Raw genomic sequence first — 15107 nt, forward strand, 5'->3', positions numbered from 1 at the left:
CACCCCTCCTCTCCTCTCCTCTCCCCTCCCCAGCTGCCATAACAACCAGCAAACATTTACTTCATCCTCAGAGACAGCTCTGTTTGGAGAAAGTTTTTATTCCAAGTCACACAGAGGGTGGTTTGCTGCATTTGTAATGACAGGGTGTGTCGGGTACAATGCTATTATTTTAGGGGTGTCACTGACTCACAGCTGAGATAAACTAAAAGAATTCCTACAAGATAAATTGGAGGAATTTACTTTCTTTCCTACAGAGCACAATTTTGCAAATCAATAATCAGTCACGCCCAATCAGTCTCCTTTGGGGCATCTGTATGCAAAACCGAAAGAGTCATGTGTCGCAATAGTCAACAGACGTGTTTCAACACATTAAATTGGAGTGTGAGAAGTGTGTGAGAAGTGCTTGCTGCTTTGCTTACAGAGAATTTCTCGTAGAGCTGGTAGGTGAGCAGGGGGTTGGGCAGCTCTCTGAAGTAGAGCTTACACAGCGAGCCAACACAGTGGATGTCCTGGATGTAAACATCTTTGGTCAGGTCGGGGATCTGCTCAGAGTCAAACTCGTGCCTGAGAAAGAAAGAAGGCGAAGGCAGAGGCAACAAACTTTAACCATCTCTGAAGAAAAACATCATTGTAAGGGCCGGTGTGATTTGATGGAGAGATACAAGACAGGAGAAGGGTCAAGCTGCATTTCACTGGTTTTGTAGAAGAAAAAAATATTGATATATAAAGAGACGTTCTTTCAAAAACATCTCCACATGTCCTGAAAATGACATTTACTTTCATTGAACTGAGACTGTAATTAGACTCTTGTAGAGCCCATTGGTGTGAGCTTACTCTATTAATTGTAGGTGACTTTTCAACATCTCTATGAACTATTCTCACAGCTGGACAATCAGGAGAGACCATTTAGAGAGATTTTAGTGAGGATCAGTGAAATCGAAACACCTGACGCATGTGGTCATCTCCACATAAAAACCCTCCCCATCCCACATTTACACATAAACACTAAATTACCTTTATAATCTTCACAGCACAGAAGAAAAACAACAGCTCCTCACATGTACCCAGCACATGCTGCATTTTACAAGGCACAACGGCTGTAAAAGCTCCAGTTACCTAAGCACTTATCTTGGTATGACAACATTAAACAAAAAACACTGATGATGAGGAACAACTGTTTTTTTTTTCTTTTTCTTTTTTTACAGATGCAGTAATCTCACATGGAGCTCATGTTATCAACCATTGGATGAAGGCTACAGTGGGATAATATTTGTGAGCTCCTCCTGTAGCAAATGACATTTCCTGATAAACACTTGAATCAAGTTGTGTGCTGAGCTGTATTTTCTGGGCAGTGTGTGTGTGTGTGTGTGTGTGTGTGTGTGTGTGTGTGTGTGTGTGTGTGTTTGTGTCTCCTACCGCAATTTCTGGATATTTGAGGCGATTCCAGAGAGGCGGTAGATGCCGTCCACCACACCGTGTTTCTCGATGAACTCGGTGCAGCTCTTGAGGACCTGGGGCACTGTGAACACAAACAGCGTGTCATCACATAACACATCTCTCTCAGTCAATATTGGTCCAGTCTTCACTGAGCGCCCGGGGTCAAGAACAGGGTGGCTTTCCTCTCTGAAGTGTGTGCGCAGTGCGGTCAGGCTACAGTTCAGGGGCTTTTTGGACACGAGGCTGCAGACTCAGGAAGAATATTGACTGTGAATCACAAAACCTTTCTGTGCTTCTGGAAGGAAAAACACTTTTCTGAGGGTGGAAACATTTGAACCGTGTAAAGTGGAAAGAAATGAATCCTGAAGACTTTCAAAAAATATTACATTTCTTTACTGGCTGAAGTAAACAGTGAGATACCATGCTGTTTGTGAGTGAGGCAGCCAATCATGTACGATCGCCTTCAGAGCACAATGCCAGTGATTGTGTGTTTAGACCAAATAAAAAAAAAAAACTCACAACACAGAGCTGCTTCATTCTCCTTCACCAACCATGAATCATAAGAGGCATGTTATTTATCTGTGTGTGTGTGTGTGTGTGTGTGTGTGTGTGTCTGTGTGTGTGTCTGTGTGTGGGAGATAAAGACGGTGTGTCTAAGGAGGTTCCCAGGCCTCCCACAGCTCACACATCATTCAGATGATGACAGAGAGTGGGACACTCGCCGAAGCAGCTGTTCAGATGAATTCCTCACATAGCCAAAGAGAAAAGGAGGTCAGATCTGAGGAAACGAGTTGGCATTCTCCAGCTGAGGCGAGGACATTCAGGATGGATAAATCCTCTCCAAGTTCTTCACGTAGCAAGTTTTTGTTATGAGATTCTCTCACCACAAAGATACACAACATACTGAGTGTGGAATACGTCTCCAACACATAAAAAAATCATCCTCTTACACTCTAGTCAAAACAACAGTATTCAAACAGCTGCTTTCAGTGATGATCTGAATACCTTAAAATGTCCTTTTAAAAGTTCAGACTGACTTCAGTGCAGAGGGAAATAAAAATCTTTTGGCAGACTGACAACAAAAGCAGAGATGTGTAGGTTACTGATGGTTGGCTGTCGCCTCCTCTGACAGATGACGGTAGGACGTGGAAGTAATTCAGTCTCAAGGCAGCAGTCTGAAATTGGTTATGACAGAGGCTTTCAGGAGAAATAAAAGAGTTTACAAAGCGCTTCTGACCTCCAGAGTTTGCATGTGAAAGAGCTGTGCGGAGGAATTACATTAATTAAACACAGCATGAATTGCCCACTTATGATTTAAAGCATCAAATTAATCAAAACTCAGAGGAAATGCATCATTTAATAAAAATCTGAAACGTATGAAATTGTTAAGGTGGAATTCCAGCCAGCAAGGGTTGGCAGCTCACCATCAGCCCCATGTAGGCAGATCACTTGATCTTTAGCGCTTCCTCATCAGCACGACTGAAACATGAGGTTTTAATGGAGATTTGTTAAAGTACAATTTATTTCATGGAGCAGATGTTTGTGGCTTCTACTTTCTGTTTTCTCCCCAAAGTCTCAGTTTGTTGTTGAAGCATCTGATAACAGCACAAGAAAAAGTCTGGCTGCCTGTTTTTGGAGATTTAACTTATAGCTAATTTTACAGGATGAATGAAAATCCTTTACAGTGATAAATGCAAGTTTTGTAGTGAATTGTCACAGCATGTCCGCCTACAACCCTCATTCATCTATGCAGCAGCAGAGTTTCTGTGGTTAGCTCATAAACTATAAATCATAATTATTAACCATGTTTCTTTTACTCTACAGTTATCTTTTATTTCTCATAAGATACTGCAAGAGTCAGAACCTTGACTGTTTGACCCCGCAGTGTGAAAGAGTGGCTTATCTCTGCCTGTAAAGGTGAGGCAGGGTTTACAGAGGTCGAGGCTCTTGAAGGCGTGACTGCGATGCAGGATGGCCGACACAAAATGGACAGGATTCAGTCTGATCCCTGCTCTCTAATGTGCTGCTAAGATAAGAACCACTCACATCCATCCACATAAATAAATGGGTTTTCAAGTAAGTGCCAACATGAAGTGAAATGAAGTTACTGATCAAAGCTTAACAGCAGAGTAACATCATTACACTGGCTGGTAGCTGATGCTACAGTGTAATCGAGACACCATTATCCTCCCACTCTGTCACTGAGACCATCACATCAGCTTACCTGCCAGACGAGCTGCTGAGAGAGCCGGAAATCAGATTGTCTGCAGCAGATAAATGGAGACTTCACCCCTGGAACTTAATTACAACCAGGAAGTGCTTCTATTTATATACAGTATGTGGTGAATATTTGTTTTAAGGTCCATAATGAATTTCATCTGAAAATTATTATTAGCTCGTTAGAGTTATAAAGAAGGGAGGCAGGCGTGTTTGAGGAAAAGTTTCCCAATGAAATATGTTAAACATTCTTAATTCATAATTTGAATTTGAGCCTGAAGGATAAAGATCAAGATTAACTGAACCTGAAAAACTGCAGCATTTTATTATAATACAGTAAACTTTCATTAAACAGCTGGTATTCACAGAAAGACCGCATCAGCTAATAGTCAGGGGGACTATTACTTGTCTGCACACAGCCATGTCCTTGAGTGTTGTTGTGCAAACAATGGAGACTCCAGGAAGTCACTATATATAACACATCTATAAAACCACGTATGTACGGATTTAACAAACATCACATGTTAATTCGGTGAGCTTCAGAGGTGTTGCTAAGCAGACTTTTCTACCTTTGGACAGAGCCAAGCTAGCTGTTTCCCTGTTTCCAGTCTTTATGCTAAGCTAAGCTAATTGACAGGCATATTGGTATCAATCTGGACATCCAACTCTCTCCAAGTGAGAAAAATTATTATACTTCCCAAAATGTCAAATTGCTAAGCACCCAGAAAGACTTTTAATGTGAAAAATCTTTAAAGAAGAAAGAGGGCAATGTCTGGAACCGGTGCTATGGAATTACCATAATGATGAATTTATCAAGATAGACACGGAGGAAGTTTTGAGTTTGCATTAAGCAAGGAACAGGGGGAATTAGGAATCAAAGCCTGTCTATAATGTAAGACTGTAAGACGCATAAATTGATCCAGGAAGTAACTACTCTCAGGCGTGTGTATGTGAGTGTTTCTCACCATCGTGTCCTGAGTTGAGGAGATGTTCTCCCAGGTCGCAGCCGAACACCCTCTCCCGGAGGATGCCCCTCTGCTTCAGCTTCTGCTTGGTGGGTCTGGACTTCATGAAGGAGCGCAAGAAGGTGATCAGCTTCCCGTGCTTCTTAGACACTGAGGAACCATGGAAGGAAGGAAGGACAGATCTTAGGAACCCTTACACAGATGTTTACTACACTACAGTAAGTGTGGGTTTGACACTGGCTCAGCTTTCACACAAGCTTTACCCATGCACTAGAGTGAAACCCCATACAAGGTGCTCAACGTTGTCCCATTGTGCATTTCAGCTTCATTCTGATGCAAACCCTTCCTTTATGCATGTCTAGTTTCCTTGAAGCGAAAGCTTCGTTCTTAAATACCACCTCCCAGGCAACTACAAAGGAATTCTCCACATCCAACACCAGTATCCTCTGTCCCTCTTCAAAACAAGACAAAAAAAAGGAGTAGACCTACTTAAAAAACTCGACCCACATTAATCAGACACTCTGCCTGGGAAAGGGTCGTAAGCTTCTTAAACTACACACCAGTTATTTTCTCTGCTTTAGAGAGATGTGGAAGTGAATCAAACAATATGCATTTTTTGGAGGGAGGAACAATGGAGTCGGAGCCTTCACTCCAGACAATTGTTTGAAAAAAAAAAAAAAGGAAACCTCCCTGAAAATCACACAGTCAGCCACTGGTGAGATGACAGTAGCAGTGTTTTTCCACTCAGTCCTTTAACTTGACTGGGCTCTGCAGATGATGTGAATGTGATGATGAAAGCTTAAATTTTCCTTTAACTGAACAGTTAAAATCAGTTCTGGTTAACAGACCAATATTTTCTGATCTGAAAAAGCAGAAGCATTGTCATGTATCTAATGTCAGGTTAGATGTTACGTAGAAACACTGCTGCTCTCTGAAGATGAGTGAACAAAACAGGTTCATCACAAGGTTGAAAACCAATTATTTCACCGTCTTAATCCTACATTTACTGAGTTGAGTATTTAAGTATCTTTAAATAAAACCCTCTCTGTGAAGCTGAGGTTGCTACTAATCACCACATTTACAGGATCTTCTCCAGATCAACTCTTGAAGCATCGTCATCTGCCGTTCTCTCTGTTCTTCAAACCTGAAATCCACCGTAAAGCCTTTGATGTGGACCTAAGACATCACAAATAATGAATCAACGCCTCCGACAATCCTCTCTCGTCCTCTCCGTCTCTGTTCTCTCACCAGTGTATCAGTGGTCCGCCCTCAGCTTCTGTCACTGCTTCGCTGAAGACTCGTCTCGTCTTGGATCTCACCTTTTGTTTTTTTCTACCTGTCTCCCTTTGATCCTCTGTGGACACTTTACATCGTTCTGCCCTTCACACCGACTTTGACCAACAACTCTTCCTACTATTCAGTCACTCTGCAGTCTTCCACAGCACAACTACCCTTTCTGAACGTGGAGCTCTCAGCAGCCACGCGGCTCCTGAATCCAGGAATGTAGGAAATTACAGATGTGCAGATGGTCCCACTCTGGACAAAAGGTTTTTTGCTTTGCTTAAGGTTTATTAATGAGGACACTATTGAAAATGTCCATTACCTATCCTATCTTCAGATCAGTGTGCTCTTTCAGCCACAACACATCTGGAACTTCACTAAATCTCTAAAACCAGAGAGCTCGCACCAACATCTTCTGTCTGAGGTGCTCAGGGCTAAAGTGGAAAAACTGCTGCGTCGCATCAGTTTTTATTTATATTCCAGGGCACATTGCTTTAACTGATTTTAAATACAGTCACGATCACAGCCCGTCCCTCCCCTTCCCCTTCCACTTCTCTCATGTGCTTCACAGACTTTGACTATTCATTTTTACCTGCTCCGGCCTTCAGACCAAAATAAACACAAGAGGCTGCAGTTTAAAAGAAGAAAGCATTTACCATTCAATCAAATAAATAACTCGTCTTTGGAGAGATACGGTTACTCTATGCTGTCTGCTGCCAAGCTGAGCTCTAAAAGTAGGCCACTGCTTACCAAACCCCGCTCTCCAGAAACAAAAAAAAGCTGCGTTAAAGAAAGATACGGCTGCACGGTGTGTTTGAGAAGAATAAAAAAGTGTCGAGCGTGATGATTTGTCTGAAGTGATGAATTTGAGTAAGAATTATTCCAAGACCAGACGCTGTGCGAGACCCGGCCCCCCTCTCCCAAAGACCATTAGGTAAAAATTAATGAGAAGCTGCCTGTTTTGCATGCTGCATTTACACTGTGAAGGTAAAGTGTGTGCAGCAGACTTAATTGACAGTCTGTTCGAGTACATATTGGATAAAAACATCAAGACTGCTGTAAAACTAATAAGCTGACGGGAATGGAAAGTTACTTTGTAGTTGAATTAAGCTGCTCATTGTATTGGCAGAATACTAACTAATAAAAATATGTGCACACAATGAGAGTGCATGAGAACATGTTTCAGAAAAACTGAGGCGGTGGCGCTCATTACTTTTCATTCAGTTGCTCCTTTGAACACATTCTTTGCATGTCTATCTTCCCACTAACCAGTCTGCGAGATCCTTTACTCACACCGTGTGATCAACAGATCTAATCCATCAGTAAAATTCTCTTGGCGTCTGTTCAAAACTCACACACTAGTGTAAATGAACTCAGATAGATTTATAACCACCTCACTACTCAAAGTAAATAAATAAAGTCTGAAACACAGTTTTAAATCCAGAGTCTCTATGGTGTGCCGTTTTAATGAAGAAGCACAATCAACTCTGGATCAACAGGCGTGCTCTGAGCCAGCATCTGTAAACAGGACCCAGCGTTTCATGTCAGGGAAATGTGGAGCCAGAGTTCACCCCTCTGGGAGAAATTCCTCCTGCACTGCTGTATCCAGAGACAAAACCGCTGAGGCAGCTTTGTTTACTCACTGTTGAGGCATCAAAAAAAAAAAAAAAGGGCCATCAGTATCATGTAGGGGAGGGGGCGGAGCGGAGCGGAGCTGACTGTGCAACTGTGTTGGCTTACACCGACACGTCACTTCCATTGAAGAACCCAGACTGGCTGTAATAAGACGTGAGGAAGAGGAGCGCAGTGACAAGCATGACTCTCCAGAGCATGGACAGTCTCTCCCATCTGCTTACTATAAGGCAGATGACAGCCTGTGGGCTAGCAGCTCTTCAAGCACTGAAAAAGTCACTGGTAAAAGGCATTTAACTGAACATCGAGGCTGCTTCTTGTGACAATAATTAAAAGATTTATTGCTCTGGAACGCAGTGATTTAGTTTTGTACTTTGACAAAGTTGGAAATCTTACACGCGATGCATTTGAAAAGAAATGGTTAAATTTGAAGCAGCATTCGCCAAGATATCCTGACCTTTAAACTCCAAAAATAATGGATCCTACATTTCCCACGATGCAACTGGATACTGTGAATCATTAGACCCTCTCTGCCTGGTAAACGCCCACAGCTTTCAAACTCCACACCAACAGTCTGTAACACAGGCTTTCTATTATCATTTTCTAGTATCAAGAACCATAAGCCTGATGACATCACTATGACATCATCAGGGTTATTATTTCACACTTGCTCCAGACACACAAAACACTTTATACAGCTGTTTTCACAGGCTGAGCAGGACTAACCAGGACAAGTAAACTGATTTTCTGTGGAGTGCCCCTTTAACACAAACAGCTGACAATGGTTGTGTAGAATATTATTGGATATTTCCAAAAATTGTCAAATCTGATGTCATATCTTTGGCATGTGGCGCTCTAAAAGGTGGTGGGGGCTGAGATATTTACAGCTTGGGGAACAAGAGCCAGTAGTTAGTGCCTCGATAAAATCCAGACAGGGCAAAGTTAAATACAGAGGATGGTTACTGCCTGATGAACACTGACAGGTTTCAGTTCCAGCCCTTCACTATGTTTCTATGACGAGGCTTTTCCTTCAGAGAGCCCAGTGAGAGGCTGCGGGGGGCGAGGAGAAAAGAGGCCAAGCATTACAGCAGGAACAATTACAGATGTAATGGCAAACATCATGCTCTCTTTCCCCGCTCCAACCCCAAACCTCATTAAATTCAGTTAACACAGATTGGAGGAAAATTACTTCATAGCAACACAACAACGTCCTAAATTAAGAGCGGTGACACCACAGAGCCAATCAGCAGAGTTTATCCTGAGATATTTGATACAACTGCTCTGTGTGTCAGTGTTCCCTGAATACACATGCACATCTAGGCGTGACCGCGGCTCCTCAGGGCTTCACAATGGTCTCATCCCAGCTCGACTCAGCCTTTTCTCTCCAGCTAGACCCCCCCCCCTCCCACACACACACACACACACACACACACACACACACACACACACACACACACACAAAGCGGGAAATTCAAACTCCCCCTCCTGTTTGCTGTTGTAGTTTCAGGAAAACACTACATGGACGGGTTGGATATGATTTCAGCGTCAGTCTCAGAGATCCACATGATGAGAGAACAGGAGTTTTGTCTGGGATGTGATTTTTGTTTTTTTCTAAACAGATTAAATGTGTTTTAGCTGGGGTGGATCCTGCAAATTAAAGTTGAGTTTTTCTTTGCCAATACTGTGTCTGAAAATGTCTGCAGTTTTTCCAAATTTGCTGTCTGCCAACTTATCAATACTATTGCATTCACTTTGCATTTAAAAGACAAGTGACTAGGTACAAAATCCTTTCAATATTTTCAATATGGCTTTAACCACAATTAATCTTAACAAATCTTAGTGAGTTTCTCTGAGTAGCTGATCTTTTATATCCACTTAAGGGACTCAACAAGCATCATGTTATTGGTATCACTTCCAGATCGCTACCAATGAAAAAAGAATATTTGTCCATTGAGAGGCAGATACCACAGAGATAATGTTTCCATTTATCAAACTAACAGAACAATAACACTGCGTGGGAGACGCTGTGTTTACGCCCATTAAACACATCTCCTGTTGGTGTTTCTGGATGGAAGTTCACTGAGTAAACAACAAGCAGCTTCTGCCTAAAAGGCAGCCATGAGTGACAGTGACCTCTGCTTGGAAATAAGAGCTTATGTGTGCAAAGATAGTACGAGCAAAATGCCTTATTGTTCCAACTGTCAATGCACCACTGAACACAATTTCAGCAGAGGGAAGAGGGGACAGAGAGGGGACTGTCAGGCAAGGTTTGGCTTCATTTTCTGAGCAACTTAACTGTGGACTCTTAATGTGAGGAGCTACTTATAAATGTTTATACAGATGGTTCACACCTTTAAATCATCTTACAATATATTTCATGTTAAATAGACAAGTTATTAAATGCATTTCGAGGCTTTTCAACTATCTATGCTTTGTTTAACAGCCTATGATACTGTAATACAGGGACATATAAATATATCATAAATATATTACAGTTATGTAAAGAGAAAAAAAATCTGGAGTCACATGGGGAAGGAGCAATATTTTCCACTTCTTTAAGAGCTACGTAGGATCCTCTTCACACAGTTTGTGCCTCATGAAACACGATCCGTGTAACTGAAGGTTAACTCTTAAATATGTCCAGAGTAATTAAAAACAGACAGGCAATTCATGAGGGGATACTGATTCAAAAATCAATAAATAAACGTGTTTTCTTACCTTCGCTTCATAACGCTGGACCTGCCCGGAGGCTTTATGACAGGAATTCAAAAAAAGTCCAAAGTACAACTGTTCACTTGTGTTATGTCTTCGGCTGAACGGACACTTACAGAGACAAACCCGCGGTGAAACTTCATTTGAAAGCGACGAAGTCTGTTTAACCGAAGATGACTAAAGTGTAAAGTTTAGACAGACGCAGCACAGCAGCGGCGGACTTCCCTCTCTGCTCTGTCAGCCAGTTTCCACACAGACCTCCGCTCCCACGGATAGGTTTACAACCAGCAGCGTGCTGCCTTCACGTGCTTCCGGAAATATGATAATTACGCGCTGTCAACCTGATTCTAACAAAGCTGTGGGTGCTATTACAGCAATTCTTTTCATTTAGTCAAAATGAGGGAGTGGGTGGTTTTCTATTACAAAAAAATTACTTGATGCAATGCCTGCCCTGTCTATCTGATTTCTGAAAAACAAAAAGTATAAATACAAACTCATTTTACTTTCACGTTTAGCTCCAATAAACTCCCATGTCCATGATGTGAGGTTAAGTGCTGCAAAGCCTTGTTAAATTGTTGTCCTTCTGACCAGAAATAACAAAAGATGAAACACTTCACTGCTACTTTGTGCTGCAGTATTACATGCCAATGATTCAGTGTTTTTAATGTGCTTTCAAGTTCTCTTCAATTTAGCACAGTGCACCCCTGCCTCCTATTTACTGACTTGTCCATGTATAACATTTCAACATTTCCAACTGCATTTTAAGGAGGCACAGGAATTAAGCAGCCAAGATGGGAGCTGGTGGTTTAACAGTGGAAAATGCTCTTTTAGATTGTGCACACACAGGCATCTAACAAGCAGCATATGACATATAGCATGGATGGCCTAGCGTTGACTGTGACTCAGCTCTCCCCTCTAAAGGGCCCTATGGCCCCCTGAAGACATTACCTTATTATTTCTTTAACTAGATTTGTCCCTAAGCAGACATGTTGAGTCAAAATAAAGTCAAACTAATTTGCTGTTGATCGAGAATCACAAGACTGCAGTAGGACTCTTCCACTGCATCCAATCTGTTCAACCTGACAAGCGTTTAAGACATTTCTTTGGCCTGCAGTACATTAACTACTGTGCTTGAGTACAATTTTGAGGTACTTGTATGGTAGTGTATATTTCCATTTTATGCTACTTTATACTCCTACAATTCAGAGGGAAATATTGTATTGTTTTTACTATTTGACCACTCAGAAGAAAGACTATTGTGTTTCAGATGTCTATGAGTTGTTAGCAGTTCATCCAAAGAGTGATTTCCCCTTTAAACTTCCCAGATGTTGATGACAACTTCGAGGTCCAAAGATGTTGTTTGCCTCCATCAACCAGTCAATTTGCAGTTTACATCCATGTCAGTTGAGACGTTGAAGGAATTTAATAAAAAGGTATTATGTGTAACTGGAGGTTATATTGAGAGAAACAAAAAACAGTCAATTTCCCTTGTATGTGTCCTTAGGCAATAAACCTGATTCTGATAGAGAACAAAGTTGTAGCCATGATATTAGACATTGCTTCAAAGACGGAGGCTGCTTCTTTTCAATTCTAAAACATGGAGGCTTCACACACACATCTTCAACCCAGCACCACAGGTTCAAAGCGGTCACAACCACCCCTTCTGTTCTTGAGTTACAGCGCTGAGTGATGGCCAGAAAAGTGTTTTTGCATAACATGACATTACAGTGACCATTAGGATATAACATGTAATCACTTCATCACTTTATCCTATTACAGATTTATGTGAAATGTTGTCATAAGTAGCATATGAATTCTTGGGTTATGGCCAAAATGGGTTTTATGAGGTCACAGTGACTTTGACCTTTTATCACCAAATTATAATCAGTTCATCCAAGTGAATGTTTCTGTCAAATCTGAAGAAATTCTCTGGCCGAGGCATAATTTGTGCAAACTTTGAGTCATCAAAGTCCAAATAATAAACAGAAATTTGTTCCTCTAACATTAATCATCTCCTGACCTCTCACAGATAAATGTTCGGAGGCCCGTAGGTTGGGAACCAACTACCTAACTGTTTATGAAGTAGTTACAATCAGGTCCAGCTTAAGCAGCTACAACAGTAAAATGGTACTTACACATTGATTCATCAGTGGTATCAATCCAATAATGCCACACATATTTTCTGCAGATTGATTTTTTTTTATACTTATGACACTTTAAGTTTTGCTGATAATACTTTTGTACTTTTACTTAAGAAAAGACTTTAAATGCAGGAATTTAACTTGTAAAGGAGAATTTTTACATCATTAATTGGTGCTTTTACTTAAGCAAAGGACCTGAATACTTCTCCCACATGTATGTAATACCTTGCTCAATAAAATGCCTTATTTTTCCCCACAGTATCTGCACCAAATGTGTTCACTGAGGAAATTTACAAAGAAAATCAAACTAAATTCAACTCCACTGTGATTATTCTGTTCAGCATAGACCGTATGTCTCCTAAACTATGTCTCATACATTATGTCTCCTACACTATCACCAACAGACCAGAGACACTTGGGAGTATTAAACAGGGTGAAATGGTAACATCTGAAAGCACAGAGTGAAACTTACAGTATAACCATTTAATCCCACGAGTTGGATCTGTAATAGATGACATGGGACTGGGTAAACAAGATACTATGAGTATTTTCTCACTTCAAATTAATTTATCTATTTATATATTATATTTTAAGTACACTGTAATATGTAAATGAAATCATATGAATTCAACATTAGTGGCAGAAGATCAGTGGGATGTGTTCTGGTTGTCACTGACACAGCAGAGACAGTGAAGCAGCAGGTGGAGGTTGCCTTTGGGAGAAGGAAAGCGCCAGTCACAGATATACAGGAAACAGTGAGCTCCGGCCCTGATGTCATACAACATAACAGAGAACAGCTTTATGTTAGATTAACTTATCATACAGCTGTTGGTTTGCATGGATGTGAATAATCTATTTCACTGCTGCGATATGGAGATAATGAGAAGGTGTATTTTGCAGCTGCGTGCTAAATTCAATGTAGTAATAAGTGCAGAACATGGTGCTGTCTCAAGCATGAACGTGGCCTGTACACTTTACAACAAAACATTTGATGCGATAACTTGTTTAGGTAATGACACACTAAAGCCATGGCTCACGATAAAGATGCAAAGGTGTAATGCAGCTGTTGAGAGCCCGCTGCAGGGAGCAAAGGTCTAAAAAATTATCTTTGTGCTTTACGCACTCACTCAGTTTACAACATGGTTTGTTTGTTTGTAATCAAATGCAGCCTCCCACTAACAAAGGTGTGGTCTACAATAACAGCCTCTTATTGAAGCTCCAGAGCAACACGCTACACAAGGGACCTCGTATAGTTTCACAGCACCAGGAAATGACTGGAGATCCTGAGGAACAGGAGGACAAATCTTACTCTGTCTCACACATTCTCTCCCCATTTCCCTTCCCCTCTCCCTCACATAACCAGCTGTCTTGGCTCATATGTGCTTACAGCTGCCCCAATCTCTGGTCCCCAGACATGACGAAGGCCTGCATGGAAGGGTGGAGGAGGAGGGGGGCTCTACATCTGGCTTAGTAACTGGTAGGTCTACTGGGTCGTCTGGGGAGGAAAGAAGACTGACTGACACTTTTTATTCAAAGCTCACAGCTCTTTGTTTTCATATTGATGTTGACAAAAGAGCATTTTTACTGCGAAGAGAGCAGATTCTCTTCCCAGCTTCAACTACCAGACAGCACAAGAACAGGGATCGAAGGACTGATAACTTCTAGTTTCTCTGGCCTTCTTTTTTAACAGGAGCAGTGCAGCATGTAACAATTTCCATGGTTTTACTGGGAAGCAGCAAAGGTTAGTGGTGAGCAGAGTGGATCTGAGCAGAACAGGAATATTTTTCCACTGCTGTGCGGCTCCCTGCAGGAATGTGCTCTTTCAGTAACCATGGAGAGGGAGACAGAGATTCTTACTGTTGCAGGACAAAGCTTAGCGCTCAATGGATGGGTTTACAGGCCCCCTCATTGTAAAAGGATTAAATAAATCAAGGCCGGTCGAGACCTAGCACCACGGCACCCCTGCCGTGGCCTTTCAGCTCTGACCAAACAGACACACACAAACACAACTGGCCTTCATCTAGACACAGGGTACATTCTGCCGCTTTGAGAAATGCTGTAGTAACCTGGCTCACCCCTGAAGTCATTTGCATACACCTTGAAGGGGCCACGACAAAAAGCAGAACAGGCGGCTGAGGGGATGTGATTGTTCTACTTTGAAAAGGAGCTTTGAAAAGCATTGTTTCCTCACCACGCCCAAAACTTTTGAATACTGTATTTTTTTTCTTTTACAGACAGATGCCATGTACAATGGACTCAGGGACATCCATTCTGACAAATCTGAAACACGTCCACAACACAGCAGTTTGATAAGAAGAATTATATAATGAAAAAAAAAAAACGTATAAGTGACAAATTTAAAAGGAATAGGAAACATAACACAGACATTTTCTTATAGGAATTAATAGGAATTCAAGTAATATAAAGTTAACACACAAACACACACACACTGGACACACATGCTCTACTATTACTGCACAACCAGTGTCTAAAGTCTCACTGGTGAACCACCAGTGTAGAGATAATGTGGATTAGTGTGTTAAAGGTCACAGACAGGACAGTTTATTCAGTTTGTGAAAGCTTCTCTAATGCAACAACAGAAATGTGTGAAAAGAGTGAAGCTACATCCCAAGCTATATTCCCAATTTAAAGCTACAGACTAGTCATGTTAGAGTCACACAGTGCAAATACATCACTCGGGGGTGTGGAGTTAGTTTTTGGT

At 41.4% G+C, this 15107-nt stretch overlaps 1 protein-coding gene across 2 annotated transcripts in view; it reads right to left on the minus strand.

The window, feature by feature from the left end:
- Nucleotides 1-15107, minus strand: part of arhgap32b (Rho GTPase activating protein 32b) — a 111758-nt gene that overhangs the window by 8863 nt on the left and 87788 nt on the right. Inside the window, exons 1-4 of one of the 2 annotated variants that reach the window (XM_023417735.2) lie at nt 10251-10507; nt 4620-4769; nt 1417-1519; nt 420-564 (exon numbers count right to left, since the gene is read on the minus strand). In XM_023417735.2, the coding sequence (XP_023273503.1) occupies nt 420-564; nt 1417-1519; nt 4620-4725 (354 nt within the window). In that variant the 5' untranslated portion in view covers nt 4726-4769; nt 10251-10507. Of the gene's footprint in view, nt 1-419; nt 565-1416; nt 1520-4619; nt 4770-10250; nt 10508-15107 lie in introns of those variants that run through there. The other variant, XM_023417734.2, reaches the window with a different exon arrangement.

Source organism: Seriola lalandi, unplaced genomic scaffold (assembly GCF_002814215.2).
Source record: "Seriola lalandi dorsalis isolate HSWRI2012SDOR001 ecotype SW California unplaced genomic scaffold, Sedor1 jcf7180002054577, whole genome shotgun sequence".
NCBI classification, from domain to species: Eukaryota; Metazoa; Chordata; class Actinopteri; order Carangiformes; family Carangidae; genus Seriola; species Seriola lalandi.